The 26639-nt window shown below is 40.8% G+C and overlaps 1 protein-coding gene across 1 annotated transcript in view; it reads right to left on the bottom strand.

The window, feature by feature from the left end:
• LOC111968671 (reticulon-1-A) overlaps positions 1-26050 on the bottom strand; it is a 47538-nt gene extending 21488 nt beyond the window's left edge. Inside the window, exon 1 of the mRNA XM_023994444.2 lies at positions 25588-26050. Coding sequence (XP_023850212.1) covers positions 25588-25807 — 220 coding nt within the window. The 5' untranslated portion in view covers positions 25808-26050. The remainder of the gene's footprint in view (positions 1-25587) is intronic.
• Positions 26051-26639: the final 589 nt, after the last annotated feature.

Raw genomic sequence — 26639 nt, 5'->3', positions numbered from 1 at the left:
AATTCCTGAAAATTTATCCAAGTAAAAATTCCCTGTCTTAGGTCAGTTAGGATCACCACTTTATTTTAAGAATGTGAAATGTCAGAATAATAGAAAATAATGATTTATTTCATATTTTATTTCTTTCATCCCATTCGCAGAGGGTCAGAAGTTTACATACACTCAATTAGTATTTGGTAGCATTGCCTTTAAATTGTTTAACTTGGGTCAAACTTTTTGTGTAGCCTTCCACAATAAGTTGGGTGAATGTTGTACCATTCCTCCTGACAGAGCTGGTGTAACTGAGTCAGGTTTGTAGGCCTCCTTGCTCGCGCACACTTTTTCAGTTCTGCTCACAAATTTTCTATGGGATTGAGGTCAGGGCTTTGTGATGGCCACTTCAATACCTTTACTTTGTTGTCCTTAAGCCATTTTGCCACAACTTTGGAAGTATGCTTGGGGTCATTGTCCATTTGGAAGAACCATTTGTGACCAAGCTTTAACTTCCTGACTGATGTCTTGAGATGTTGCTTTAATATATCCACATAATTTCCCTCCCTCATGATGCCATCTATTTTGTGAAGTGCACCAGTCCCTCCTGCAGCAAAGCACCCCTACAACATGATGCTGCCACCCCCGTACTTCACAGTTGAGATGGTGTTCTTTGGCTTGCAAGCCTCCCCCTTTTTCGTCCAAACATAACGATGGTAATTATTTTATCTTTATTTAACTAGGCAAGTCAGTTAAGAACAAATTCTTATTTTCAATAATGGCCTAGGAACAGTGGGTTAACTGCCTTGTTCAGGGGCAGAACGACAGATTTGAACCTTGTCAGCTCGGGGATTCAAGCTTGCAACCTTTCGGTTACTAGTACAATGCTCTAACCACTAGGTTACCTGCCGCCCAATTATGGCCAAACAGTTCTATTATTGTTTCATCAGACCAGAGAACATTTCTCCAAAAAGCACAATGTTTGTCTCCATGTGCAGTTGCAAACCGTACTCTGTCTTTTTTATGGCGGTTTTGGAGCAGTGGCTTCTTCCTTGCTGAGCAGCCTTTCAGGTTATATCGATATAGGACTCATTTTACTGTACTGTAGATATAGATACTTTTGTAGCTGTTTCCTCCAGCATCTTCACAAGGTCCTTTGCTGTTGTTCTGGGATTGATTTGCACTTTTCGCACCAAAGTACGTTCATCTCTAGGAGACAGAACGCGTCTCCTTCCTGAGCGGTATGACAGCTGCGTGGTCCCATGGTGTTTATACTTGCATACTATTGTTTGAACAGATGAACGTGGTACTTTCAGGAGTTTTGAAATTGCTCCCAGGGATGAAACAGACTTTTTTTTCTGAGGTCTTGGCTGATTTCTTTTGATTTTCCCATGATGTCAAGCAAAGAGGCACTGGGTTTGAAGGTAGGCCTTGAAATACATCCACAGGTACACCTCCAATTGACTCAAATTATGTCAATTAGCCTATCAGAAGCTTCTAAAGCCATGACATCATTTTCTGGAATTTTCCAAGCTGTTTAAAGGCACAGAAAAATTTATTGTGTCATGCATAAAGTAGATGTCCTAACCGACTTGCCAAAACTATAGTTTGTTAACAAGAAATTTGTGGAGTGGTTGAAAAACGAGTTTTAAAAACGAGTTTTAATGACAACCGAAGTGTATGTAAACTCCCGACTTCAACTGTATATACTGTACTCTAGTCTGTACTATATTATACTCTACTTTTCATTACAGTACTACTTATTGGACTGTACTCTTCTGTGCTCTACTCACTGTACTCTATTCACTGTACAGTAATGTGCTGTACTCAGTACCAGGGATTGGAACCGGTTCAGGGAACAGAACCAAAAACCGTAAAAGAGTGACATTATTCAAGGAACAGAAACGGAACAAAAGTGATCCATACTGTTCCGGAACAGAATCATTATTTTAAAAGCATGGAAACCGGTTAATAAAGTTAAATTATGTTCCAGGCATTTTTTCTAGTCTCACAAAAACATGCAGGAAAGCCCTCTCATTCATTCAGAAACTTATTCCAGCATCTGCCAGGAAGCTGAAAATCTTTACCACTGTGTGTGTGTTTAGGCTACATGCCCCTTCCCCCTCTGAAGCAAAGCATAGACTACTGTACTGACGTTAGAAGCATGAGGAGATTTTTAATAAACTAGAGAAGAATGGATTAACTTTTTCAATGCTAGTTAAGGATACTATAGGCCTAGTTATCAAGTTCCACAATAGATTTATTAACTACAAAAAGGTAAGATGTGTTTTTCATTCTGGTGCCTCTCTGGACTCAGAAGCTTGTTAGCTCGCTAGCGCAAGCTTGTTAGCTCGCTAGCTAGCTCAAAGAACATTAAAAGTTCCTTCATAGAAGCGACTTCTCCTAGGTATAATTCTGTGGACCTAATTCAGATAATACATCTCTCCCCACCTGTAAAATGTCTGTCACATCTTGTGCCATAGGCTACACTTTTGTCTGTCATTCTGGCATGTAAACAACTAGCTTGCCTGCTATTTCTGCACTGATTGGTGAAGTAATTTAATGAGCTAAATGTAAAAAATCTTGATTTCACAGGTTAAAAAAGTAACAGAAAGGAACAATATAAATCAGTAATTTTTGGGGGGGTTTGAACCGGTTCAGAACTTTATTTAGCTGGTCGGAATTGTGGAACGGAACGAAAAAAATAGTGGTTGTGTTCAGAACGAAGCAATTGGACACTGATTTTGTTTCCAACCCCTGCTCAGTACTGTACTGTATTGTACTGTGCTCTCCTCACTGTACTGTACTATCCAAACTTGTGAAACATACATAGTGCATTAGGAAAGTATTCAGACCCCTTCACTTGTTCCACATTTTTGTTACATTACAGCCTCAATATACAAACAAAACTCCATAATGACAAAGCAAAAACAGACTTTTATACATTTTTGCAAATGTATAAAAAAAATGAAATATTACATTTACACAAGTATTCAGACCCTTTACTCAGTTCTTTGTCAGCGATTACAGCCTTGAGTCTTGGGCATGACGCTACAAGCTTGGCACACATGTATTTGGGGAGTTTCTCCCATTCTTTTCTGCAGGGGCTTCCGAGTGGTGCAGCAGTCTAAGGCACTGCATCTCAGTGCTAGAGGTGTCACTACAAACCCTGGTTCAATTCCAGGCTGTATCACAACTGTCCGTAATTGGGAGTCCCATAGTGTGGCCCAGAAATGGCCCAGCGTCGTTAGGGTTTGGCCGGGGTAGGCTGTCATTGTAATTAAGAATTTGTTCTTAACTAACTTGCCTATTTAAATAAAGGTTAAAATGTAATTAAAAAGATCTTCTCAAGCTCTGTCAGGTTGGAGGAGAGCGTCGCTGCACAGCTATTTTCAGGTTTCTCCAGAGATGTTCGATCGGGTTCAAGTACGGGCTCTGGCTGGGCCACATAAGGACATTCAGAGACTTGTCCCGAAGCCCCTCTTGCGTTGTCTTGGCCGTGTGCTTAGGTTCGTTGTTCTGTTGGAAGGTGAACCTTCACCCAGTCTGAGATCCTGAGCACTCTGGAGCTGGTTTTCTTCAATGATCTCTCTGTACTTTACTCCATTCATCTTTCCCTCAATCCTGACTAGTTTCCCAGTCCCTGCTACTGAAAAACATCCCAAAAGCATCATGCTGCCACCGCCATGCTTCACTGTAGGGATGGTGCCAGGTTTCCTCCAGACATGACGCTTGGCTTTCAGGCCAGAGTTCAATCCTGGTTTCATCAGACCAGAGAATCTCAGCTTCCGTCTAGCCACTCTACCATAAAGGCCTGATTGGTGGAGTGCTGCAGTGATGGTTGTCCTTCTGGAAGGTTCTCCCATCTCCACAGAGGAACTCTGGAGCTCTGTCAGAGTGACCATTGGGTTCTTGGTCACCTCCCTGATTGCTGTTTGGCTCGGCGGCCAGCTCTAGGAAGAGTCTTGGTGGTTCCAAACTTCCTCCATTTAAGAATGATGGAGGCCACTGTGTTCTTGGGGACCTTCAATGCTGCAGGCATTTTTTGGTACCCTTCCCCAGATCTGTGCCTCAACACAATCCTGTCTCTGAGAATTCCTTCGCCCTTATGGCTAACTCAATTTCGAGTCATAGCAAAGGGGCTGAACACTTATGTAAATAAGGTATTTCTGTGTTTTATTTGTAATAAATTTGCAAAATTTTAATTTTATTTTATTCTGAATGCACTACAGTCTGATCAATCTGTGGATGTTAACAGGCATGACCAAATGTAAACTTTTCAACGTCCATGGACATCCGCTGTTGGTCGGTTCTCAGTGGGCGAGGATGCTGGACACAGTAAATGGAAAGAGAGGGGGCTCATGGGAGAGGTGTCAGTAAGAACTGGGAGAGGTGACATTAACTGGTGAGTGAGTGAGTGATCGAGAGAGAGAGAGATTGTCCAGACAGACTATTTTAACACGCTTGGTTTGACACCTAGACAACAGAAAGACAAAGAAAACAGTTATGAGCAGAACATAACAGTATGCAGGTAGAAGGGAGGAGAGTAGCAGGTGGCCCAACTGGTTTGGTACATTTATAATTTCCCATTATAGCCAATTCATTTGCAGTAATAACGTTACTGATTTTTGGGTAATTCCGTTACCAATCACTTCATAATTGATAAACAAAATTGATATCAGTTAAATCACTATAACTAAATTGGTAGATTTACCATTACTTTACACTTCTGTGAACTTTCAATATACTCCCTCATGAGGGAGAGAAATTAGAAAATATCTTAAAGATATCTGGGTTTTTGGTAAAGGAATTACAAGGCACAAGGCGATATTTCCTAAACTTACAGAAGGTAAACAATTTCTCCAAAACTAAATATAAGTGTTGATATTAGTTGGCAGGGGTCTTAACGTCAACATTATTATGTTTTAATGTATTTCTGATACCTTTTAAAACTTTCTGGTAGATGTTTTCTAAGACCCCTTTTCTATCTGTTTATCAAGAAATCAGATGGAAAATGGTAAAATAAATGTTTTATCTATACCTTCATTTCAGATTTAATTTGACACCCAATTAGATATGCTCCTATGACTTCATATGTTGGTGCTCATGGGTCTTTTTCGATGGAAATTACAGTAATCTTTTGTTTACATCATATGTCGTCTACTGCCAAAAATCCAAAAGCTTAACTTGAAAATAAATATTTGGTTTCCGTGAACTTGATAGATCAGACTTACAGTGCAGCAAGCCAACATTTTTGTGCAAAGTGATTGGACACAGGTTGCACAGGCAGTGAGGCCCATGGCTGGAATGTGTGCTGTGTTGCACAGCTGAGTGCAAAGCGTAGTTTACTCCCCCACTAACTGTGCTGGGAGCGCCTCCCCTCCCTCCCCAGAGCTGCTCTACAGTCTTCAACTCTCACTGGGCAGCGGTGCCTCTATAAATAGGCCGAGTCCAGCTGCTGGGGTGGGTGAGGATAAGGATAAGGGATTTAAATAGGAACTTTCAGGCTCTCACAGAGAATGTAGGCTGAGTACCCTACCGTTCAGGACGTCCCTTCCCATCCTTCCCCCCCGTTCTGTTCTCCCTGCAGGTCCTGCTCCCTTTCCTCATGGTATTGTACAACGTCTATAATGTCCTTGTCAGTAAATCATACAAAACACAATGTCCTAAACACTAGACTACACCCACGATCCAGAGAAAACAAACACTCTAAAACGAAATAACATGGTGAGATCCTAAGCAGAGCAACATGGCAGCAGGCTATTCTCTGTTAGGTAGAATGTAGTCAGGGCAGCATATGAAATGTCTGAGCATCATCAGGCTATTCCTAAAGCAGATGGGAACAGCTGTGGTTTTGGTGTCTGGAGTTCAGTGGGGTTCATGAAGCCATAGATCTACTGACAGCCAGCCTACTACTGTATAATCCTCTTATGGCTCTCCTTTCGCCCCATTCTGCCATCCCCCTGACAATACCAGCAGCATAATCTACCATTGACTGAGTCACATTAACTACACAGAAGAGGGCAGGACTCTGGACTCATAAATACAACATACTGTGAAGAGAGGTGACCTCTGGAACTGGTTGCAGTTGATTCCTGGCAGTGGGTCACACGCACCCCCCATATTCTCTCTCCACACCGCTGGCTGCTTTAGAGAATGACAGTGACGTAGCGCTGAGCGGTTGCTTGCTAACCACTCCTGGAGGCATCGAAGCAGCACAATGATGGGAATAGACTGGATAAGTGTTCAGCAGACAGACATCAAGGCAGCAGCGGCTGTAAGAGGCTGCTCAGACAGACAGGAGAGTTGTCTACTGATCCACATCTACATACAGCAGCGGCCATTGTGGCGCAGCAGCAGTACCCAGACAGTCAGACACTGGAAAAACCCCACAAGGCCAAGCGAGCGCTTCAGCTCATCCAGACAGGATCAGACGTGACAGCACAGAAACTCTCGTTTCAGAATTTGCCACAACATAATCATGCTTCTGAGTGGATAACACAGTTAAATCAATCATCTCTGGTGGATGTGTTGTGAAGGGGCAGTCACATTGTTAATCCTACACACAAGCAACACAGCCATTAACCTAATGCACCCTGACAATTGTTGCTACGCTAAGCCCAGGCATCTCTAATTATATGGCTGGAGACAAAAACGTGATAACAGATGACATCCAAAGTATTGGCTATTATGTATAGGCCTGGAAGCAGAGGTTCAATGAACTGCATGTAGGCGGCTGCGGCCTGATGCATTCACTCCACAAGACTATGCCATTGAACTCATGATAATGACAGTGATCTTCAATATCAACCATCTTTTTCTCTATTGTGTTTGGCTGCTCGCTAATTTGATATTTATAAAATTAAAGGCAAACCTGAACAACAATCAAGTTGATTTTAAATCCAAGAGGGTCATGTAGTCTTGGTTTGTTTTCCTAATGGCTTGCAGTTGCATACACAACTGTCAGTTCTCCTCTAGCTTTTGAGAGCCCCACTCCCTCAACCTCTCCACTCCCTCAACCTCTCCACTCCCTCAACCTCTCCACTCCCTCAACCTCTCCACTCCCTCAACCTCTCCACTCCCTCAACCATGCAGCCTTCTGGCCCTGAGGGGGACATAGGAGATGCCGTGCTGTATCAGCAGAGCTCTGGAGCACGAAGGCCTTTAATAAACCTCCACTACTTCCATCTAGCCTCTTCCGATGAGAAGAGAGACAGCCTATAGGGAGGTTTGTGACCTGGCAGTGTGTTGCCAGGACAACAACCTCTCCCTCAACGTCAGCAAGACAAAGGAGCTGATCGTGGACTACGGGAAGCTGAGGGCCGAGCACACCCACATCGATGGGGCTGTAGTGGAGCGGGTTGAGAGATTCAAGTTTCTCGGTGTCCACATCACTAAGAAATTAACATGGTCCACACACACCCCACCACAGTCGTGAAGAAGGCACAATAACAATTATTCTCCCTCAGGAGGCTGAAAAGATTCAGCATGGGCCCTTAGATCCTCAAAAAGTTCTACAGCTGCACCACTGAGAGCATCTTGACTGGATGCATCACCGCTCGGTATGGCAACTGCTTGGAATCAGACCGCAAGGCGCTACAGAGGGTAGGGCGTATGGCCCAGTACATCACTGGGGCCAAGCTCCCTCCCATCCAGAACCTCTATACCTGGCGGTATCAGGGGAAGGCCCTAAAGATTGTCAGAGACTCCAGCCGCCCAACTCATGGACTGTTCTCTCTGCTACCGCACAGCAAGCACTACCGATGGACCAAGTTGGGAACCAACTAAGACTGCTAAATAGTTAATCAAATAGCTGCCTGGACTATCTGCATTAGGGCTGTCCCAGAATAAATAAAAAATATTGGTTGACCGAAAGTCGTCTGTTCTTTCGACCAATTGATTGCTAGAAAATTTTAAACGTGTATTTTTCCATATATAGACATGGTTTTTATTTTTTATTTAACACATCCATTTTGTCCTCTCCGGAGTACAAATATATTTTTTGTTTTTTTAAATATTTTCTGCTACATGCACAGTACGTCAAAAGTTTGAACACACCTACTCATTCAAGGGTTTTTCTTTATTTTTACATTGTAGAATAATAGTGAAGACATCAAAAATATGAAACAACATATATGGAATCATGTAGTAACCAAAAAAGTGTTAAACAAATCAAAATATATTTTATATTTGATTCTTCAAAGTAGCCACCCTTTGCCTTGATGACAGCTTTGCAAACTCTTGGCATTCTCTCAACCAGCTTCACTTTTGACTGGTACTGTACATACACATGTTGCATTCATGGTACTTTTATATAAAGCAATGACACAACAATAATACATTACCAAATATAAGCTCTTTAATCCCACCCCTCAGCCACTCTCAGCCCATCCCAACTATCACCATATACCACCCTTGTTTGGTTTCCATGTGCCATATATTTTAATTGTGCTGTGATGTTTTACATAAATGTTGAACCTTTCTAATGTATACTATCCACAGATTGTGAGCTAAAGTTGAAAACCTTTCCTACGAGTATTATTATATTATTTATTGACTGACTATGGTTTTCCAAATCGCCCAACACTGCTATTTGTTTATTTAACTTTAAGTGAATGTTGTGATTTTTATACATTCCTGAACCTGTGACCAGAAACAAGCTACCAGAATAAGGGACCTAGTGATTCTGTCTCTTCGCAGCTGAGATTGTCGAGATTGTCGTATGCCCCATATATATATAGCATTTTGTTGGTGGCAAGAATTTTGTATAATCATTTAAATTGAAAAACTCGAAGCGCTGCATCAAGTGTTGTTTTTTGTACCAGTTCATAAACCATGTGCCATGCCATGTGTTTTAATAAAATCAACTATATCCATTGAGCTTGTCTGATGCTTTAAGCTTACGGTTTGATCCATGAAGATGGGCCAGAGATCTAGATAACCAGAAGGAGAAAAAGAAATGTAACCTGACCCAACTATTCTCATCCCGCTCCTGCTGGCTTTTGCAGATTCTGCCATCACTCTCCTGAAGTTGCTGGTAATAACTACACGAGGAGTCGGCAACCTTTCTCATGTGGAATGCCAATTTATCTTACCTTTTCTATCAATCTGCGTGCCTGTTATGGTTTTCATATGCACATTTTCATGAAACAGTTTCATTTAATTTATAATAACGTCTTTATATTTCAAAATCATTGTCATGTGGTTAATCAACATTCTATCCAAATCTAAATGAAAAACCTAAAAAGTAACTTCTATTGCCAACTATGTAAAAATAGCCTACATAAAGCCAACAAATGAAAACATTGCAGCCTGCAGGTAGAAAATATCCTGATAAAAATAAATATCTTATAAAAATCACATTGGCTACGCATGGCCTGTCTGCAACTAACTTGAAACATTGTATCAACTATTAACTTGGGTCTCCCCCCTGCCAGAATCCCCCCCCCCTTCGGGTTCTTCATTGCTGCGACTTGCTTGTCGAGATTTCTGCTCTTCACTCCGTTGTCAGTTTAGCCTACATTTCACTTATCTTAGTTTTCGGTTTGGCTATTTGTTTCAAGTGTATGTGGCGGTTCTAGCTTGTATGGCGCCCTGGGCGAACCCCCCCCCTTCAGCATGCGCACCCGCCTGCACCCGGGGGCGCCCCGTGTCGCCCCCGGAAAGATGCAGCCCTGGGCGGCTGCCCATGTTGCCCGTACCTAAATCCGCTACTGATTTGTATTAGTCTATAAATAAATCTCTTTGCCAAAATTCGTCATCTCTCCCATGTCTTATTCGACTAGTATTTTTGAAAGTGTAAGGATAATAATTCAGCCATAGTTGTTCTGAAATGTTTATTGCTTGCCAACATTTTACTCCCTCCTCTATGTTTAATATAAACACACATACATTAATTATTAATTTCGGTTGCCTATCCTGACATGAATTTTGATCTATAGAAAGTATTTGACTCTGACTACAAAATCAAGGAAATTAGAAGGGGGAGAATTCTGGCAGGGGGGAGTTTTAGGGAGGAGGGAGAATTCTGGCAGGGGGGAGATTCAGCACAACACCTGAACCTATTTCAGTCCAAGTCCAGCACTGATAAGAAGCCTTTATGACATTTCACTGGATCAGAGCATGACATTTTTCCCTTTCACGCTGAGTGGTTATCGAAAGGAAGAGAGCTGGAAAGATTTTTCAAATACATTGAGAAACTATTGTAATTCTCAATGGATGTAGAAACAGACTTCCGTTTGCTTGCTGTTTGAGGTGAAGAAAACATTACTTTGACAAGTTCCACAGGTCATTAGTGGTTGTGTGTTAAGCCAATCAGAAATACTATCAGATCCCAAAATGGGCACATTTATATGCCTCGCAGGCCAGGTAGCCTATAGGCCTACTTCTATGTGTGCACGTCCTTACTCAACATTGACAGGAGCGCTCCAAACAAAAAACTATGACTAAATTGACAGAACTCATGAATGGAATTAAAGAAACCAAAACGTGTTTCTCACAAGTGTAGCATAGGTTGTGCACTCTGCAAACAATGTGTCCACTCAGACAAGGAGAACAGGAAGACTGGAATAATAATATTGAATGCATTAAAAGAAATGACCATAACCAAAGTAACAAACATTGTAGATTAGAAATGATAGGAATTAACGTTAAATGTACTACTGGTGATATATGTAATGGGGAATTGATATACACTAACAATCAAATGCAAACAATTCACACAATGAAGTTATGAAACAATGAATATGCACTAATTGTCGGGAAAGAGCGCATTCTGGAGAAAGAAGTGCATTGCGCATCTAGGTGCATGGTCAATCTGATGTCTGCATTGGCCATGCAGCATTTATGGTGATATGGCCTCAGCAGAAGTCAGGGCATTCATACTTCTTGTGCTTTATGGAGCAGTGCAGCACTGTTGTCAAGGAAGTGAGTTTGTGTTTATACAGGATGTACCACCCCACCTACTGTCAACTAATCATGTCAATTCGGAGCTATACATAGCCTCCGCATTGTTACAAAATTTGGGAGACGCGGTACAGAGATATGTTACAGCTCGACTAAAACAGTCTCGGTAGACCAACAGCCTAACAACCAAACAATCAACTAATTGGGGTCAGCCCTAATCTGCATTGACCCTTTTTGCACTAACTCTTTTGACTCATCACATACGCTGCTGCTACTGTTGATTATCTATCCTGTTGCCTAGTCACTTTAACCCTACCTATATGTGCATAATGCATCTACCTCCATTAGCTCGTACCTCTGCACATCGACTCAGTACTGGTACCCTGTGTACAGTGGCAAGAAAAAGTATGTGAACCCTTTGGAATTACCTGGATTTCCGCATAAATTGGTCATCAAATTTGATTTGATCTGATCTTCATCTAAGTCACAACAATAGACAAACATTGTGTGCTTAAAATAATAACACACAAATGATTGTATTACTTGTCTATATTGAAGAGATAATTTAAACATTCACAGTGTAGGTTGGAAAAAGTATGCAAACCCCTAGGCTAATGACTTCTCAAAAAACTAATTGGAGTCAGAAGTCAGTTAACCTGGAGTCCAATCAATGAGACGAGATTGGAGATGTTGGTTAGAGCTGCCTTGCCCTATAAAAAAATCACAAAATTTGAGTTTGCTATTCACAAGAAGCATTGCCTGATGTGAACCATGTCTCGAACAAAAGAGATCTCAGAAGACCTAAGATTAAGAATGTGTTGACTTGAATAAAGCTGGAAAGGGTTACAAAAGTATCTCTAAGCCTTGAAGCGCATCAGTCCACAGTAAGACAAATTGTCTATAAATGTAGAAAGTTCAGCACTGTTGCTACTCTCCCTAGGAGTGGCCGTCCTGCAAAGATGACTGCAAGAGCACAGCGCAGAATGCTCAATGAGGTTAAGAAGAATCCTCGAGTGTCAGCTAAAGACTTACAGAAATCTCTGGAACATGCTAACATCTCTGTTGACCAGTCCACGATACGTAAAAAAAGAATGATGTTCATGGGAGGACACCACGGAAGAAGCCACTGCTGTCCAAAAAAAACATTGCTGCACGTCTGAAGTTTGCAAAGGTGCACCTGGATGTTCCACAGCGCTACTGACAAAATATTCTGTGGACCGATGAAACTACAGTTGAGTTGTTTGGAAGAAACACACAACACTTTGTGTGGAGAAAAATAGGCACAGCACACCAATATCAAAGCCTCATGGTTTGGGGCTGCATTGCTGCCTCAGGGCCTGGGACAGCTTGCTATCATCGACGGAAAAATGAATTCCCAAGTTTATCAAGTCATTTTGCAGGAGAATGTTAGGCTATCTGTCCGCCAATTGAAGCTCAACAGAAGTTGGGTGATGCAACAGGACAACGACCCAAAACACAGAAGTAAATCAACCGAATGGCTTCAACAGCAGAAAATACGCCTTCAGGGGTGGCCCAGTCAGAGTCCTGACCACAATCCAATTGAGATGCTGTGGTATGACCTCAAGAGAGCAGTTCACAACAGACATCCCAAGAATATTGCTGAACTGAGGCAGTTTTGTGAAGAGGAATGGTACAAAATTCCTCCTGACCGTTGTGCAGGTATGATCCGCAACTACAGAAAAACGTTTGGTTGACCCCCCAAAGGAGGGTCAACCAGTTATTAAATCCAAGGGTTCACATACTTTTCCCACCCTGCACTGTGAATGTTTACACGGTGTGTTCAATAAAGACATGAAAACGTATAATTGTGTTATTAGTTAAAGCAGACTGTGTTTGTCTGTTGTTGTGACCTAGATGATCAAATTTATGAAGAAATCCAGGTATTTCTAAAGGGTTCACATACTTTTTCTTACCACTGTATATAGCCAAGTAATCTTTACTCATTGTGTATTTATTCCTCTTGTTATAATAAAATTCTCCCTGCATTGTTGAAGGGCGACCCGTAAGCATTTCAATGTTAGTCTACACCTGTTGTTTACGAAGGACCTGACAAATAGATTTTATTGTATTGACGCTCAAAACAACTTCTGTTTTCCAGACACTGTAGTTCATCTTTACTGTACAATGCTATAATTACTAGATTGACATGTCTCTTTAAATAAAAGCAACTGAAAAGTGAATGTATGCCTGGGTGATTCTAATGAAACCAGTTTTAATGTCTGTAGCAAAACCATGCTGCATCTGCATTTCCCTTCCTCCGCTGAGACTAATGCTGTGTTCAAAACAACTGTGAACTTGGAAATGTCTGACTTCCGACTTCAGTGCATTCAAGACAACTGAGAATTCGGGGGAAAAAACGAGATCTGACTGGGGAAAATAGTTTTGAATGGTCATCCAACTCGGAATTCCAAGAGCTCCGACTTCCCGACCTGATTGACGTCATGATTTGACCTACCTATCCCCCCCGAGTTCCCAGTTGTCTTGAAAGCACCATGACCATCAGATGCAGGTACCATCAGTCCAGTAAAATGTAAAAAAGCTAATTATTTCAATTTGTTCTACACCAACTGATCTATTTTGTTATCAAAGCTTTTTAAATATAATATGGTCTGAGAATAACAATATTGGCAGGCCAGGCATATAGCCAATATGCTATGATAATTTATTAGGCATATGGCCCAAACCTCATTCCTACAGATTTGTTTATACTAGGTTAATGTAAAAAATATAAAAAATAAAGTAATGTTTAAACATTTATGAGCGGTAGATCTCGGCTTGCTTTTTGACTGCGAAAGTGATCTTGACTCAGATAAGGTTGGTGACCACTGATTTTGAGGAGTAGTCCTTAGATGTGCACAAGTTAAGTTAATTTATAGCTCAGGTTGGTAGAGCCAAGGTAGTGGGTTCGATTCCCGGGACTATCCATATGTAAAATTTATGCACGCATGACTGTAAGTTGCTTTGGATAAAAGCATCTGCTAAATGGCATATATTATTACATTATATGCCTTCAGAATGAGGTTCTTATTCTCAAACACCCCCTTTACCCCACTTGGCCATCTCATTAGCGAAATGGCTAAAGAGCTCAAATTGGGGGAAAGTCTGATTTAATTTTATAACAGTTGTATATTTTCATTTGAAATATTTATATTTTCAGTGTTATGTTTTAACTCAGGCTTTTTCATTAGGGGAGCATGCCAAAAATATTACAAATATTGATTTGATTATTACTTTTTTGGACTAAAAACTATTACTGTAATGAACATTGTGAAAATGTTGGTCAAATGCATATCTGATAAAAAAACGTTTTTTTGTTTTTTTTAAATAGATAAGTACAGATCCTAATATGAGGAATTCAAGAAGAAACTTTGTGAAAAATGACTCGTGATAAAAAAAATTTAAACAGTTTTGTGAAAATGATTTGCCTACAATGTAGTGTATATAGTGTTAATCTATGTTCGACCTGTGTGATGTTTCCTTTCAAGAGTCCTCTCCCATTTCTGCTGCATGCTACAGCAAACCAGCCAAACAGAGGGTGAGAGGGGCCTTACAAGATCATAGAGGCTGCTGTGTTGTTAGCTCTTCAAATTGAAACTTAAGAGAAGAGGGTAGGCTTTAGGCAGCAAACTAGGGGTGACAATGAGAAGGGGGAAGAAAGAAAACAAAAAGGTGTTGAATTGAGGGAAGTAAGCAAGCAGCTACCACGAACACACAAATATAAGTGGCTCAAAAATGACAACGGGGATATGAATACCGAAGGAGGTCGATAGGTAGGTAGGCAGCTGAAAGGTCAGAGGATACAGTTGCTCATGAGCTATTGTTATCCACCATCTTCTTAAACTCCCATGATGGCTGGACATTGTTATTGTCAACTGGGATGAGAAAATGCTATAAAAACAGTCAGCCTACATACAAGAAGTCTTATTGCATTGAAGTTGTGAAGTCAGTGGAAGCTTTGGTTGCCACCTGTCACTTATCGATCCCAGCAAAGTCTTTACCTGAGTGGAATGGTGAGGATAGATTATCTGAAGATCTAGACGGAGTGTCTACAAGCTGTCAGCTTTGGAGCCCAGCTGTCAATTAACTGTGTTGTCTTACTTCACTTCCATTGTTAGCTTTAGCCAAGACACACGCACTCAAGGACACACACGAGCACACACACAAAGGACACGTAGGATAGAATACCTTTCTTTTGTCTACAGTATTTGGACCAAATGCTGAGGACAGTGGCAACTGACTGCTAACAGCTCTCTGCATCAAACTACCAAGAGATGTGGACAGTTGAGTCTTTAGAGAAGCCTATCTAGCACTATTTAGCAATTCAGCAAGTAAAATTCTAGCCTCTCTGCATAGCTTTTTTTTTTATAAAGCCATTCAAGCAGACTGGCAGGTGGAAGGTTTGAGAAGCATTAGGCTAGATTCAAAGATGGTGCAGAGTTGTCTGTCGGGGGATTGAAAAAGATTTGGAGAATAATCTATTTAGGCCCACAGTTCACGACAGCTGACATACTGTGTTGTCCCCCGGGGTGGAGCTTTCCTGACCCTGTCCTTCATTGCTTTATCTGTGTCCTTCCCACAGCATTAGCTAATTGGCTCTGGAAGCTGAAGAAGACGAATGAGATTTGAAGGCAGGCTGGCAAGAAACAGGACAAGCAGAGGGGCCCAAGTAATTCTGTGAGGCAGCACAGACAGAGACACTAGCAGCACAGTCTCCATCTTCATCATCCTTCCTCCCGGCAACAGCCCAGGACTGCTGGGGCTCTGCGAATAACAGCAGAGCAGAGATCTCCCAGGTTGATGAACATGTACCCTACTGTTAATGTAGACCTAAGTAAGGCTGTGGTGGTCATGACATGTTGTCATGCAAATTTTCTGGCAATGCTCCATGGCAGAGGCTGTAGGCTTGTTTGTTGAGCTGACTAGATCTGCTTATCGTCCAACGGCATTATTTTATAGGAAGAAAAATATAATTTAACGTAGCTGAATAAAATATAAAGGATATCTTTCCCATTCCGGAGCGAGTGTGCATATGAAGTGGCTATGTTGAGCATAAAAGTGATCATTTGAAACAGGTTTTATATGCTAGATTTAGAGTCATTTGGCAACGTTAGTTGTGAATGATACATCCCTTAGAATGTCTTAGAAATCCAAACCATATACGGGCTGTATGACGCGACTATAGGCCATTGATGATTTGAGAAAGTATCAAAAAAGATTGCGCTCTGTGCCTTGCCTCAGGCTGCACAGCTGTTCTCTCATCAAGTAATCATATTTTCACCCATCAGACAATTCTCAATTTATTATTGTCATTACTAATATTTAAAATTTGTTTCGATTTAGAATGGCACATTATCAAATGGGCAGGGTAATAAAAATACGTAATCTGTATACACTTGAATAGCAAATGGAGGCCGCGCGATTTCCTGCCGGTCAGTTTTTCAATGATGACAGGGAGGCCACTTCGGTTGTATATCGGAGCATGCGCGTAACGAGCAGCTGAGAAATAAATATAACACTTATGTCACTCCACCCATTAACCACTGTTTGAGGAGCATGCTCTTGCTGCACGACAAGTGATATTCTGCCCAAATGTTGTATGCCATGGGCTCTCCAACCTTGTTCCTGCAGCTACCCAGTGCTTAAATTTGGGAAACCAACATCGATAGTAACATGTTTTCGCAACAAACCATATGTAATGTAATTGTTGACAGCCCCTCTGCGCGCTCAAGTAAGGAAGAAAGGAAAGAGAGGAGATGGAAACGCACGGTGGTGAGATATTCTGTATAGCTAAAGGGTCACCCAATTATTACTAGGCTATTCAAAATCGCCCTGCACAACCAATTACATCGGCTAGGGCAATTTATTTATTTGTTATTTTACCAGGTAAATTGACAGAACACGTTCTCATTTACAGCAACGACCTGGGGAATAGTTACAGGGAGAGGAGGGGTATGAATGAGCCAATTGTAAACTGGGGATTATTAGGTGACCGTGATGGTTGGAGGGCCGGATTGGAAATTACGCCAGGGTTAACACCCCTACTCTTACGATAAGTACCATGGGATCTTTAATGACCTCAGAGAGTCAGGACACCCATTTAACATCCCATCAGAAAGACAGCACCCTACACAGGGCAGTGTCCCCAATCACTGCCCTGGGGCATTGGGATATTTTTTAGACCAGAGGAAAGAGTGCCTCCTACTGGCCCTCCAACACCACTTCCAGCAGCCTCTGGTCTCCCATCCAGGGACTGACCAGTACCAACCCTGCGTAGCTTCAGAAGCAAGCCAGCAGTGGTATGCTGGCAAATTTACTATACAGTACGTTATCTCCCAGACTAGTGGATATACATTTTGGAGCATACCATAAGGTAACCAGTCCATCCAGTATGCATAATAACACAGTCCACACTCAAAGGAAGTTACTCTAATCTGTTTAATTTTGGAGTATAGGGTAGACCAGTTATGTACCATCTTAAATCAGTTTTGTTTTATGTTTTTCTGCCATATGTAATATCTGCAGTAGGCTATGTATTTTATAATAGCACAATCATACTTTTAATTCTGTTTTTTCGGAGGGGGGGGGGGTGCTTGGGCTCATAAGCCTATGCATAAGCTCTAATATGGGTGTGGTTAGAGTGACAATAGAGCCCTGAGTACCAGGCCATTAGGACCATTGTTTTAGTAAATTGGGTTTTTACTGAGATCATGACTCATGACTGCCGGTAATATGGTCACCTTATGAGCCCTTGGCCTAAGTGCCCTCTCTCCTGGTTATGGAAAGGTCTCAGGCAGTAGACACCCTCTCTCATGCTTTATGCTGAGATGCAGAAGAAGCGCAAGTAACCCATTAGTCACTGTGTCAAAATTAGGCTAGTGCGTAAAGATTGTTGTGCTTGATATGTCTGGATGGGAGATGTATAGAAGGAATGTACTAGTAGCCTAATATTTTATCTGCAGAGAGTAAAATGTGTATTTCACAGACAAATCAGGAGCATTACATAGGAAGGTGGGAACACTACAGAAGCTCTACAACAGGGACTATTGATGTGAAATATGCATACCGTGAAACAGTCCTATTGCCTTAAATCCATTGGCTCTCGGAATATAAAACAATGACTTCAAAACATAAAATATTCACAAAAATAGAGAAGAAATGCCCAAATTCTCTAACTTTCAGCATGGGGAACCCATTAGATGCACCATCTGCTGTGAATATAATGAACAAGTGAAGCGATGTCCTCATGTGCATTTCACAGCGTGGTCAGATCTGGTCAGAATTCTGGATGTCCTGCTCATAATTAACACATTGTTTTGTCATCTTTCTAAGACATCGTTGTGTGCAACATCTTTATGTGCAGAGGATGGGGATGATTGGGCATCACTTAGCCTTAGGAAGAACAGGCATGCTGTATGGCTAAAGATTTTTCTCCACATGTCCTGCTGCTGTAATTGAATATGTGCAGCTGAGACCAGCACTATCTATGGCCTGAACGGGAGAGGACTAATGTACAGTAAGTAGCCTTACTCTGAGGTTCTGTGAGTTACAGGAAATGATGTCCAATAAGTATGCAGTTTAATTTCCTGGAGCATGATATCCACAGGCGAGAGTGAGATTGTGTGAGTACATTGTTGCATGGAGAGGGTCAGGCCCAAGGTCCTAGACAGGACAGAACCGGCTAGGGCTTTTCTGCTCCAAAAACTATCCTAGATCTGGCTGGTCAGTGTCTGGTTAGTTGAAAGCAGTCTAGATCTGTAAAGATACACATTGTGCCCACCAAGACCACAAGTGTCACAACAGATTACTTCTATACTGTAGACAGGGCCCAGCAAGCATGGCTAAAAGGCAGTTATGTTTGCCTTTTGATGATTTTCTGAAATGGCTGCTGTGTGTTTGCATGTGTCCGTGTGTGTGTGTGTTTGGGAACAGGTCAATCCTCTGTCTCGAGCTGTGAAGCCACAGTCAGTAAACTATTAACACACACCTTTTATCTTGCCGTAAGGGAAAATAATCTGGCAGGCTGAACTGTAGCCATGTTTAGAAGACTCCTTCAGTTTCTGAACAACAAAAACACCAATGTTTTTGTAAACACTGATATGCAATACCACACTTACTAAAAGACTGCATTAAAATCAGATTACAGGCTTAAAATAGCCTAGATGCCTCTGTTAATGTAGCAAAAAACATTCATCTTAAGACTGACAGGGCTGAAAGAGCTAAAGAAAAGGCCTGGGTTAAGAAGAGAGCAAGCTAGTCATGGATTTTAAACACCATCTTATGAATATTTCAGAGGGACCGTGAATGAAAATGCAAGTGCAGGACTCCAGTTCCCTCCTCTACAAGCGGATGGTGAGCCCTGTTTTTCCAGGATTAAAAATAGCAGTATGAGCTGAGCTCTGCTGAAGAGGGTAACGGACTTAGAGATGAAGCATGAATGATGCTCCCACAAAAACACTGCTTTGAGGTTCTACAGCAATCTGCTTAATCAGTGCTAGCAAACCTTACTAAATTCATTGGCTTACATGTGAGATTCCATGGCTACAAATAGCCTCAACTTGAAATAAACTCACAATTAAGTTTATGTTTAGGGACTAGGCCTATGTTATGCAAATGTTAGATTGATCCACAACCCGGATGAGAAAGAGGAAATCTCTTTTCTCATAGAAATCAGCTCTGGCAATCTATCCTGCCCAGTATCACTCCGACCTTGCGGGGGTCCAGAGAAACTGCGTTACGCCAGTGACCTAGATGGGAAACTATTGAGAAAGGTAGCAGACTGTATTGCCACCCCTATTTGCTATGTCTTTAATTAATCAAAGCCTAAAGGAGTGTGTGTCGACAGGCATGGAAGGAAGCTAGAGTAATTCCTCTACATAAAAATAGTCAAGCACCCTTTGCTGGCTCTAACAGCTGCCCAATCAGTTTGCTGCCTCTTAGTAAAATGACGGAGAAAATTGTGGTTGAACAAATACAATACTATTTTTCGAAGGACAAGTTCACAATTGACTTTCAGCATGTGAATAGGGAAGGGCACTCAACTTGTACTGCACTGACTCAGATGACTGATGATTAACTAAAATAAATGGATAATAAGATGATAGTTGAAGCTGTATTGTTAGATTTCAGTGCAGCCTTTGATGTTATTGGTCATAATTTGTTATTGAAAAAACTCACTTGCTATGGCTTTACACCATCTAACATAACATGGTTGGAGAGTTACTTATCCAATAGAATTTAGAGTATTCTTCAATGGAAGCTTCTCTAACAGATATATACAGTGCGGTATCCCTCAGGGCAGTTGCCTAGGGCAGTTACTCTTCTCTATTTTTACAAATGATTTGCCACTTGTCTTACAATAAGCTAAAATGACTATGCACACTCTACACATCAGCACCTAAAGCCAGTGAGCGCACTGAGACTCTTAGCCAGGAGTTAGTCAAATCAAATTTTATTGGTCACATACACGTGATTAGCAGATGTTATTGCGTGTGTAGCGAAATTCCTGTGCTTCTAGCTCCGACAGTGCAGTAATATCTAACAAATTACACAACATATACCCAATACACACAAATCTATGTAGGAATGAATTAAGACTATATACATATGGACGAGCGATGTCAGACCGTAATGGACTAAGGTATAGAATATAGTATATACATATGAGACGAGTAATGCAAGATATGTAAACATTATTAAGTGAATGAGATACCGTAGAATAGTATAGAAAACAGTATATACATATGAGATGAGTAATGCCAGATATGTAAACATTAAGTGATAATTAGCAAACTGGTCTTAATTACATCTAAAACCAAAAGCATTGTATTTGGTACAAATTTGGTACATTATCTTAGACCTAAACATCAACTGAAGTTGTGCATAAAGTGTGAACATTGAACAAGTTGAAGAAGCTGAACCCCTAGGAGTAACATTGGATGGTCAGTTATCATAGTCAAGTTGTTGTGAAGATGGGGAGAGGTGCACTACAGTTGAAGTCCCTAGTTTACATACACTTTGGTTGGAGTCATTAAAACTCGTTTTTCAACCACACCACAAATTTCTTGTTAACAAACAATTGTTTTGGCAAGACATATAGGACATCTACTTTGTGCATGATAAGTCATTTTTCCAACAATAGTTTATAGACAGATTATTTCACTTATAATTCACTGAATCACAATTCCAGTGGGTCAGAAGTTTACATACACTAAGAAAATGATGTCATGGCTTTAGAAGCTTCTGTTAAGCTAATTGACATCATTTGAGTCAATTGGAGGTGTACCTGTGGATGTATTTCAAGGCCTACCTTCAAACTCAGTGCCTCTTTGCTTGACATCATGGGAAATCTAAAGAAAGCCATGAAATCAGCCAAGACCTCAGAAAAACATTGTAGACCTCCACAAGTCTGGTTCATCCTCGGGAGAAATGTACAAATGCCTGAATGTACTATGTTCATCTGTTCAAACAATAGTATGCAAGTATAAACACCATGGGACCACGCAGCCGTCAAACAATTTAAAGGCAATGCTACCAAATACTAATTGAGTGTATGTAAACTTCTGAGCCACAGGGAATGTAATGAAAGAAATAAAAGCTGAAATAAATCATACTCTGCTATTATTCTGGCATTTCACATTCTTAAAATAAAGTGGTGATAACTGACCTAAAACAGGGAATTTTTACTAGGATTAAATGTCAGGAATTGTGAAACTGAGTTTAAATGTATGTGGCTAAGGTGTATGTAAACTTCCGACTTCAACTGTATATATACAAAAGTATGTGAACAGCCCTTCAAATTAGTGGCATCGGCTATTTCAGTCACACCCGTTGCTGACAGGTATATAAAACTGAGCACAGCCATGCAATCTCCATAGACAAACACTGGTAGGAGAATGGCCTTACTGAAGATCTCAGCGACTTTCAACGTGGCACAGCCAGCCACCTTTCCAACAAATAATTTCGTCAAATTTCTGCACTGTTGAGCTGCCCCGGTCAACTGTATGTGCTGTTTGCATTTTTATTAATTATGGATCCCCATTAGCTGCTGCCAAGGCAGAACCTGTTTTGTATATCAAATTTTACTGCTTGCATCAGTTACTTGATGTGGAATAGAGTTCCATGTAGTCATGGCTCTGTTGTACTGTGCGCCTTCCATAGTCTGTTCTGGACTTCGGGATTGTGAAGTGACCTCTTGTGGCATGTCTTGTGGGGTATGCATGGGTGTCCAAGCTGTGCACCAGTAGTTCAAACAGACAGCTCGGTGCATTCAACATGTCAATACCTCTCATAAATACAAGTAGTGATGAAGTCAATCACTCCTCCACTTTGAGCCAAGAGAGATTGACATGCATATTATTAATGTTAGCGCTCTGTGTACATCCAAGGGCCAGCCGTGCTGCCCTGTTCTGAGCCAATTGCAATTGTGGCACCTGACCACACGACTGAACAATAGTCCAGGTGCGACAAAACTAGGGCCTGTAGGACCTTCCTTTTTGATAGTGCTGTTAAGGTAGAGCAGCGCTTTATTATGGACAGACTTCTCCCCATCTTAGCTACTGTTGCATCAATATGTTTTGACCATGACAGTTAACAATCCAGGGTTTCTCCAAGCAGTTTAGTCACCTCAACTTGCTGAAATTCCACATAATTTATTACAAGATTTAGTTGAGGTTTAGGATTTAGTGAATGATTTGTCCCAAATACAATGCTTTTAGTTTTATAAATATTTAGGACTAACTTATTCCTTGCTGAAACTGCAGCTCTTTGTTGAGTGTTGCAGTCATTTCAGCCGCTGTAGTAGCTGACGTGTATAGTGTTGCGTCATCCGCATACATAGATACATGTCGGCATGTCGTTAGTAAAGATTGAAAGAAGGGGCATAGACAGCTTCCCTGGGGAATTCCTGATTCTACCTGGATTATGTTGAAAAGGCTTCCATTAAAGAACACCCTCTGTGTTCCTTTAGACAGGTAACTATCTACAATATAGCAGGATGTGTAAAGCCATTACACATACGTTTTCCCAGCATCAGACTGTGATCGATAATGTCAAAAGCTGCACTGAAGTCTAACAAAACAGCCCCCACAATCTTTTTATCATCAATTTCGCTCAGCCAATCAGTCATTTGTGTAAGTGCTGTGCTTGTCCTTCCTATAAGCGTGCTGAAAGTCTGTTCACTGTAAAATAGCATTGTATCTGGTCAAACTATTTTTTCCCAAAAGTTTACTAAGGGTTGGTAACAGGCTGAATGGTCGGCTATTTGAGCCAGTAAAGGGGGCTGCTTAGGTAGCGGAATTACTTTTGCTTCCCTCTAGGCCTAGGGGCACACACTTTCTAGTAGGCTTAAATTGAAAATATGGCAAATAGGAGTGGCAATATTGTCCGCTATTATCCTCAGTAATTTTCCATCCAAGTTGTGAGACCCCATTGGCTTGCCATTTTTGATAGACAACTATTTTTTTCACCTCTTCCACACTCACTTTACGGAATTCAAAATTACAATGCTTGTGTTTAATAATTTGGTCACATATACTTGGTTGTGTCAGTGTTTTTTGCTGGTATGTCATGCCTAAATTTGCTAATCTTGCCAATTAAAATGTTATTAAAGTAACAATATCAGTCGGTTTTGTGATGAACGAGCCATTTGCTTCAATGAATGATAGAGCTGAGTTTGCCTTTTTTTCTAAAGATTTCATTTAAGGTTCTCCAAAGCTTTTTACTATCATTCATTGTCATTTATCTTTGTTTCATTTTGTAGTTTCTTCTTCTTTCTATTCAGTTTAGTCACATGATTTCTCAATTTGCAATATGTTTGCCAATCGGTTGTGCAGACAAACTTATTTGTCATTCCTTTTGCCTCATCCCTCTCAACCATGCAATTTTTAAATTCCTCATCACTCCACGGGGATTTAATAGTTTTTACAGTCATTTTCTTAAATGGGTGCATGCTTATTAGTAACTGGAATAAGCCATTTCATGAATGTGTCAAGTGCAGCATCTGTTTGTTCCTCATTACACATCATGGACCAATGAATATTCTTTACATCAACAACATAGGAATCACTACAAAACTTATTGTATGACCTCTTATACACTATATTAGGCCCAGCCTTTGGAACTTTGGTTTCTCTAGATATGGCTACTATATTGTGATCACTACATTTGATGGGTCTGGATACTGCTTTCACCCAATACATAATCTTTGGAGGGAGCTGAAAGTCCATATTGCACAGCGACAGCCCCGAAACCTGAAGGATCTGGAGAAGGTCTGTATGGAGGAGTGGGCCAAAATCCCTGCTGCAGTGTGTGCAAACCTGGTCAAGAACTACAGGAAACGTATGATCTCTGTAATTGCAAACAAAGGTTTCTGTACCAAATATTAAGTTATGCTTTTCTGATGTATCAAATACTTATGTCATGCAATAAAATGCAAATKAATTACTTAAAAATCATACAATGTGATTTTCTGGATTTTTGTTTTAGATTCCGTCTCTCACAGTTGAAGTGTACCTATGATAAAAATTACAGACCTCTACATGCTTTGTAAGTAGGAAAACCTGCAAAATCGGCAGTGTGTCAAATACTTGTTCTCCCCACTGTATATAGTTATGTCATTGTGGAATGCTCTGCCACAAGAGGTTTCTCTGGCAAAAAGCAAGTTTAGCTTTAAAAAAGATATTTAAAAAACATTGTCTCACAGCGCCTCTCCTCTTTCTAAAGATCTAATGTAACTGTAATGTATATAACAATATTCATATGAATAGAGTGTAAATTGAATCTTATGTTCTTGTCTAACTGTTCTGTACATTTTTCAAGTATTTGTAAAAAAAAAGTGTGGACCCCAGGAAGAGTAGCTGCTGCAGGTGTAGTAGCTAATTGGGGATCCTAATATACTAAACAAGCTTAGGCGGTGATGAGCTTAGGCTGTGAGTGACACATTGTATCCCAGCCAGGCTGCCTTTGTAAACAAACAATTAGGGCTATTTTTGAAATGTAGGCCTATACCAGGACCTGTTTATCGTCAGGGGAGAGCTAACATTTCAGTTAAGACTGTTATGGAAACACCCGAAAGGTATTACTGTTAGAATATTCAGAAACTTTCAGTTTAACATTTGTGATATAGCTATGCAACTATTTTTCCCAGTATGTTGTTCCAAGCTTTAAGAATGTAAAACTTAAACTAAAAGGACTGCACCCTACCAATGTTTGTAGCCTAATAAATAGGCCTATGTCTAGGCCATAGAGTGCCTGTTGTTTTCTTGGTCTGTTCTGTTTCTCTGAGAGACTCATTTCAATTTTATGTAGACCTAGATTTCATAGTCGAAAATAAACACAGTTATGAATTTTATACACATCTCTTCTATTTTGTACCCACTAATAGGACGTCAACTCCATTACCAGACTTGCACTTTCAAGCACATTTCCCAGCCAAACCCATGGTTCGATATCCTAAACTTCTCAGACTTCGTGAGAAGGTACAGAACGCCTGGCACACTCTGTGATGACGAAGGTTCCATCTCAGACTGCCTCATACTACACCCCAAAAGGCTGCCTGGTCGAGCATGTTCCGCTATGAGATGTGTAAACAGCCAAATGCAAATTACACACTACGTATATCTATATAAATACAAGTATAGGCTATGAATGATAAAATGAATGTTACTGATAAATGTTATTGATAAACCGTCTTACCTGTAGATGCAGTTTCCATAGCAACGGGAGGCCTTTTCCCATCGTCCTCAAATTTGTGGAATTGTTGATCCAGGTCGCTCGTCTCTTCCCTGCTTTTCGGTTTTAAATCTTCACGTAGCTCAAACAGAGGTGGTGTATTTCCAAATAGGCCATTTCTTTCACAATCGTTCCCAAACCATTCCCCTTCCGAACCTAGTTCGTCACCGGGCTTCGAAGACATGCTTTTAGGGAGAGGTTCAGGTTGCGCGAGAGATAATAGGCACTGAGGCACAAGCTTTAACGCGGGCTACACAATGGATATTGGGTTGATCTAAGCAATAAACAGGAAATTATGATTTGAAATCTGACTGGATTTACAAATGTATGCTTAAATTGATATTGTAAAATTCTAATGGCTGCGCGGTCCAGTCCGAGAGCACAAGTGAGTGAGGTTGGTTTGTTTTAGTTCAGCGCTTCCATGCTGACGTCATGTCTGTGTAGCTTAAGGTTGGCACTTATTTGGGGCAGTCAGCGTGACTATTATAAGTGTGTGAATATACCATGGAAGTCTACACAGTATATTTACAAGAGTACAGCATACATAAAATACATTTTAGACCTTGAAGCTTATTTAAGCATATTTCAGGTTTGCTTAGAGACCATTAAATTATTAACGCAAATTGTACAATTTTTGAACATACAACACTGTTGTATTTTTATTTTAGTTAAACGCTTACAAGTTAGTAGCCTATGGATGCAAGTCATTTCACTCTTATGCGAATACCCAGGGGGACTATTTCATTTGTTCTTCATGCAAGTTTGTTCTCAAATTACTAGTGCTGCAGCGCCCTCGTGTGGGGTTTATCAAAAGTACAACGAAAAAGTTAAGATGGCTCCTGAGCAAAGGGGACGCACTTGCCTGGATACGGGTTGATGACAAAACCATGCTTGAGCATGCTACAGTAGCTAACTTACATGTGCATACTGTTTATCATATAAACACACAAATTATAATTTATTTTCATAAATATAATAGCAGCAATAACAGTCTGAAACAAGTATGACGTTAGTTG

This window comes from Salvelinus sp. IW2-2015, linkage group LG9 (assembly GCF_002910315.2).
Source record: "Salvelinus sp. IW2-2015 linkage group LG9, ASM291031v2, whole genome shotgun sequence".
In the NCBI taxonomy this organism is placed as follows: Eukaryota; Metazoa; Chordata; class Actinopteri; order Salmoniformes; family Salmonidae; genus Salvelinus; species Salvelinus sp. IW2-2015.
Note: the sequence above shows the minus strand (reverse complement) of the source record. Positions and strands in the feature narration are given on the sequence as shown.